Below are 6,142 nucleotides of genomic sequence, written 5' to 3'. Positions count from 1 at the left end.
ATAAACAGAGTATACTTTTCAGGATTATTGTTTATCAGGCACTACAAGGAAAGAGAACACTCAACAGTGCAACACACCCAAGTACTCGGGTCAGTGTTGTAAATGTGGTTGTCCTGATCAGATCAGGAATGATCAGTGTCAGGTATGATCTTGACTATTGTATTAGTATTTTACTTCAATTAAAATTATGGATGTTTTAATACTTTGTTATATTTCTTATGCTTATAGATTTCATTTTTAATATTAAGCATTATTTTCATAGTTTCTGTTCACTAGGGGGCGGCATTTAGCTTAATTTCTTATGAGCTCAAAGACTGTTTTGACTACCATTGTTTTTTTTTGTGTATCAAATGGCCTACACAGTCATCAACATGTGATAAGACGATCATCATCACGAGACAATAGTTTGCATTGATGTCACTTACATTACACGATCAGCAGGGGATTCCTAATGGGTTTCTCGAGTTTCTAAAACTGCTGTTATAGCCTAATGTGAGCATTCGCTTTTAGATAGAATGCATCTTTTGGTCCAATTTTACATGTCTAATACATGCATAGGCAACTTATAACACAAAGACACAGAAAAACACGTGTTCGTGCCATATGACCCCTTTAAACATATCAAGGTCATGAAAGAATGCCATATAGAAACTAATGACAAAGAATAGGCTATACGTACCAAAAGGCGAAACTCTGATGCTTTTGTGTTACAGCCACTAGGTGGCGCGGCCGCCATTTTAGGATGTAAATGCCAACGCGACAACACCGAAACAGACGGAATGCTAACGAAAGAGATGTCAAATTGTATTAAAAGAAACAATGGGTATCATTCACTAATAATTGCGTAGATTTTTCGTATTTATACGCACATTTGAACCTCCCAAGAAAACTTTCCGCCTAATTCACAACACGTGCGTACGTACATGAATTTGTTCTTAACCTCGTCCTAATGTTCGTGAATTTTGAATATTCTAAAAGAGCAGCCGCGTGCACGAGTTTAGTCATTTGCATAAAACACACCCAGTCCATCCCCATATTAGGGCTTTCCGCCTAACCTTTACCACCTGTCGTCAGTTACTCCAGGCAACCCCTTGTGACGCTGTCAACAGACGAGCTCTCGCAAATAATTCCAAGTGCACAGTCCTCAAAGTCAGTTCACACACAATAAAACACCTTTTACACAGACACGCAGTTTGCCGGCTGTAAAAGCGCAGCTATTCAGAGAAACCTCGCAGCTCGAGCTATAGTCTAACGCAGCTTTTATTATTCTTTCACTGTATATGATGAAATAATTTTTAAATTAAATATACATCTACGCTATTTTATTCACCTGTTAACTTTAACTGTTTTTTTGTCTAGTTGTAAACTTAATTTCTTTTAGGAACTTTAGGTCATAGCCGTATAGGGACGAACAGGCACGTGCACAGATAGGGCTCAGCCTGTGCAGAGCACATGCCCTTTTTGCCCTTTTATGGTGTGTTTTTTTTTTCATTAAATCAGTGCTATTGGTCACCCTTTACACAGTCTGTCTGCCTGTTTTACAAATATTTTGCCAATGATAGGTTAAAAAGAGCTTCTGACTAAATCTTGTTGGATACGCAATACGCATAAGTTGCTCAAACTGTCAGTAAAACCTCAAGGCTCCAGTACCCTCTGTATTGACTGAACTGCAGTTCTTTCCACAGCAGCTGAACGTCTTTCAAGGGTAACGTTGTCATTAAATTTCACTAATTTCAACCCACTCAAAACCAATCCACTTTCTTGAGCCTGAAAACTCTGAGTATGCTCAAACTAAACATGAACTTACCTGGGTAAAAACCCAAACCAGCTTTGTGATACAGGCCAATTATGGCTTAAATCAAAACAAACCAACTGCAGTTTGATTGATATTATTTGGAATGCACAATAAAAAACATGATTTAACTCATTTTGGAACCAAACTCTTCATATGTTTTCTGTTACAAAGTCTGTAAAATAAACTGTTAAAAGGATTTGATGATTAGTGCTTTATTATTTTTGTTGTCATCATTCAGGTTAGATTTCAGCTTTAATATAAGTTTTTTTTCCCAAGCAAAGCACCTGATATTGCCATAGCAACAGCAAAAACCTGCCGAGGCACTTTCACCACAATAGCGGAAGAGCTTGGCTGTCAATCCCCTTTTTTTGCAGTGCGTCAAACCAAGCCTTTGTTTACCATTGCAAAAGTTACCATATCGACCCATAGACGTATCACACGTCTATGTATCGACCAACCAGTTTTTCTGGATCACATTAGAGGGCGTTTCATGGATTACCCTTTAAGGATCGTCTAAACCTGTCAAAGTTCACCTGGAGTGATCTGAAGAGTGATCTCTGTTGTTGGTCTGCTCTTACGGTTCCCCAGAGTTCTTCACAGGATTTACCTCTCTAAAAGCAGGCTTGCTGTGACATGAACCGGAATCTTTTAGTCTTCTGCCTGTCTCTCCTTCTTTTCGAAGCATCTGGTTTCAGTAAGTCACTTTTACATGTAAACCTTAAGAATTAAAATTGTAATTGAAAATTAATTTTACAACCTAACATGAACTTTACAAGCCTCTCTGATAGTAGCGATATCAGTATCGCCCAACAGTAAGTTGTTTTAGGCATAGAGGCTCCATTCTGTGTAATTGGTATCAACCAAGAAACTAACACCAATTTTTTGCGGTTACATTTGTACAGGGATTAAAGACCATTTATTAGTTAAAAAATCTATAAATGGTGAAAAAATATTCATAATATTGTTTGGAAATTGTAAATAAGGTTAACATTTCAAATGTTAAAGGTCATTCAAATGTAGGCTATATGTATACAAACAATTATAAAAAAATTGAGGAACAGAAAAAGAATTAATAGAGAAATTACTTTTTATAATTTACTTTTGAGTTTCAGTCTCGTAAATGCATTGGAATCTTTAGAAACGTTTATTAAAATATCCATTACTGATCCAAAAAAGGAAACTAATTTATTGCAAGTGGCACTTTCCCATTGTAGTAATCCAAATATTCCAAAGATTAAGGTTGCTGGTAAAAAGATGCTTTTCCCTCCTTGTTGTTCAATCACCTTATGTTTATTGGCTTAATTAGCGCTTACAAAAAAGCTCTGGCCCCAAGCAATATAATTACTCTTCTGACATCTAGTTAACTGTCCTCTTCTCCTCAACACTCATCCTTAATAATGTTAAAACAACAGTAGGCCTACATATTTTTGAAGTACTAAGAAATACGATTTAATACCACATTTGGGATTGTTTGCAGGCTAATGGTTAAACTAGTTTAGTCCATTTGCAAGAAAACTCAACTGGGACAATAATAAGTGGGATCACAGAAGCCAAATGTTTGTTTATACAACTAAATCTTTCTTAGTAAATTAACATTTGCTTTTCTTCACTCTCTAGCTGAGTTTGAGATAACTGTGCCCAGTGGCACTCTTGTTGGGTTTTACGGCCAAGTGCTCATCCTGCCCTGCACTTTTCAAGTGGACGGTTCATGGGATCTGAGCAGCACTGTGATTACCTGGCAGCGTGGCCTGGATGTTGTTCACAGTTTCTACTACAGCCGGGACCAGCTTGACCGTCAGAATCCTCTCTATGCCAAACGCACCAGCCTGTTCAATAGGGAGATGGCACAAGGAAATGCATCACTTAGACTGCACAATGTCACTGTGAAGGACGCTGGTATGTACACCTGCTCCATCAGCACAAACTCTGGCAGCCAGAAGAAGAGTTTTGGAGTAAATATTACAGGTAAATGCAATTTTTTAAAACAGTAGCATAAAGCAGTCTCATTCTCAGATATGGGTGGCACTTATCCTGGGTTTAACTAACATCCATTTGTTATGTTTTCAGCGTTTTACTCTGAGCCTCGTCTTCAGTTCTCTGTGCTAAATGATGTAGTCACCCTACTTGTGACATCAGAGGGGGGACATCCCTCTCCTACACTGCAGTGGCTGATAGAAAACTCAGAAGATATCACAAACCAGACACAAACACACCTTGCGGAGGACACACATACAGGACTTTACAGTGTGTCTAGTTGGATAAATCTCACTGAAGTCACCAATTCCTCTCTGACTTTCATACTGTACAACAATCTCCTGGGACAAAAGATCAGGAGGGAGATACAGCTGTACTCAGGTAACATTTTAAAATGCCCTATATTCATCAATACGATTTAACAAGTGTCTGAATAAGTAAACTTAGAGTCCATGCTAGGTAGTTCGGAGACTATTAAACTGATACCCGAAACTCTGATTGATTTAAATGTTCCATTTCCTTGTTCCCTGTTTATTTACAGATAAGAGAGAGAACCAAAGAGAGCCAGCACAAAGATGTCACGGATGCTTCACATTGATTCCTGGAATTCTGCTGCTGTTGCTGCTGATCATAATAGGTTTAGTGTTTGCGTTGAGAAGAAACCCGACTGAACAAAACAGCTCTAATGAGAAGCAACATATGGATCAAACTCAAGCTCTCAATGAAAACGTTCAAAATGTTTATAAACCACATGTATATATATAAACAATGTAAGATACTTCCTGAATTTCCAGAAAAAAGTTATAATATGAGGACTATCATTGTTATTTAAGTTATTGACCCTAGCAGCATTGTCTAAATGAAGTGAAGTGAAAGTGACCTATTAGTCAGATATGGTGACCCATACCCGAAATGTGACCTCTGCATTTAACCCATCCAGTGAGTAGTGAATGTGGAGCAGTGGGCAGCTATCACTGCAGCGCCCGGGGAGCAAGTAGGGGTCAGGTGCCTTGCTCAAGGGCACCTCAGTCGTTACCCGCCGGTCCTGAGGATCGAACCGGCAACCTTCTGGTCACGAGTCCGACTCTCTAACCATTAGGCTACGATGGTTAACATTTCAATCTATTGTATTTTAGTTTTTGGAAATTATTTATTAAACGACATGTTACTTGCAGCTTAGACAGTATTGATGTGTATAGGCCACGTGCTTGTGTTCTGTGCTGTGGTCATGCGCTTTGTTTAGCATCTTGTGTTCGATTCAATTTCTATTTGAAATTATATGTTTTTATCTTTGGATTTTTCAAACCACTATTTGATCTGCACATAGATCCTTTGCATCACTGTTCATGTTACATTGGAACAGGGGTGTGCTGAACTGTTAAAAATTATTCTGTGCAAAAGCAGTATTTTAACAGAATTATATTCTTGCTTTTTTAAAGCGACATTTTGGTTAATGTTTAAATTTAACTGAAATCCAAACAAAAATGTTATTGAGAGAACCTATTCGAGTATTCAAAATCCAGTATTTTTTTATAGGCATCATTTCCATCCTTTTATCCCTGCATGCAAAGAAACATTAAAAAGCATAATCATTGGTGGCATTGTTTGAAAATCTGCTAGTTTTAGCAACATTTTTGTTGAAGGTGGATTGACATTGTCAGAAACAGTTTGGTCTACTCAAAACGTAGATCGTTACATCCAAGTAATGAGATACGCTTTTAAATCCAATGTAATTCATCATCGTTTGTGATCAGTTGTCCATGTTGTTTTCATTAATTTAGACCATATTTTACCTACAAAGATCTAAACAGGTAGTGTGTATAATTACAAGTGATTTTGTGCCTTGAATGTTATTGACCTTTACCTGCTGGCAGGTTTTCCAAGTCAATTACAGTATATGAACTATTTATTGAATTTTAATTCCATCAAAACTGGAAATGAATTAGATGTTTCATATTGTAAACTTAGTGAAATGAATTTAAAATTGTTATTAAAATTGTTATTAATGTTAGCTCTTGTTTACTTTTCATTGCCAATAAACTATTGGAAATTGACTTATTGTGGGCAGTGTTTTCACTACTGTACATGTAGTTTAAATACAGTGATGACTTAAGCATACGTTTGTTTGTCTCATAAATATTGCTGCATAGCATCTGAGGATTTTTTCCTTAATATATCGTCACCGTTTGTTACATGAATAATGACTAATAGACAGATAACCAGGATGGAAGCATTGCATGAAAAACAGTGGAATCAGTACACTGTATCAGACCACCCTGACTTTAACCAGACCTGACTCAGAGGGTGGAACGTTTTTGTTGTATAAAGTTGTATAAAACTACAATGCATGAGAAAAATATGGACCGAAGTTCA

The 6,142-nt window shown here is 37.2% G+C and overlaps 1 protein-coding gene across 1 annotated transcript; it reads left to right on the top strand.

The window, feature by feature from the left end:
- The first annotated feature begins 2,279 nt into the window (after positions 1-2,279).
- On the top strand, positions 2,280-5,823 carry zgc:153911 (uncharacterized protein LOC768172 homolog). Its single transcript, XM_057341484.1, has 4 exons — positions 2,280-2,489; positions 3,413-3,760; positions 3,863-4,150; positions 4,311-5,823. Exons 1-4 carry the CDS (start codon positions 2,429-2,431, stop codon positions 4,532-4,534), a joined length of 921 nt encoding a protein of 306 aa, XP_057197467.1. The 5' UTR covers positions 2,280-2,428; the 3' UTR covers positions 4,535-5,823.
- Positions 5,824-6,142: the final 319 nt, after the last annotated feature.

Source organism: Triplophysa rosa, linkage group LG9 (assembly GCF_024868665.1).
Source record: "Triplophysa rosa linkage group LG9, Trosa_1v2, whole genome shotgun sequence".
Lineage (NCBI taxonomy): Eukaryota > Metazoa > Chordata > Actinopteri > Cypriniformes > Nemacheilidae > Triplophysa > Triplophysa rosa.
This window is presented reverse-complemented; position numbering and strand designations above follow the sequence as displayed.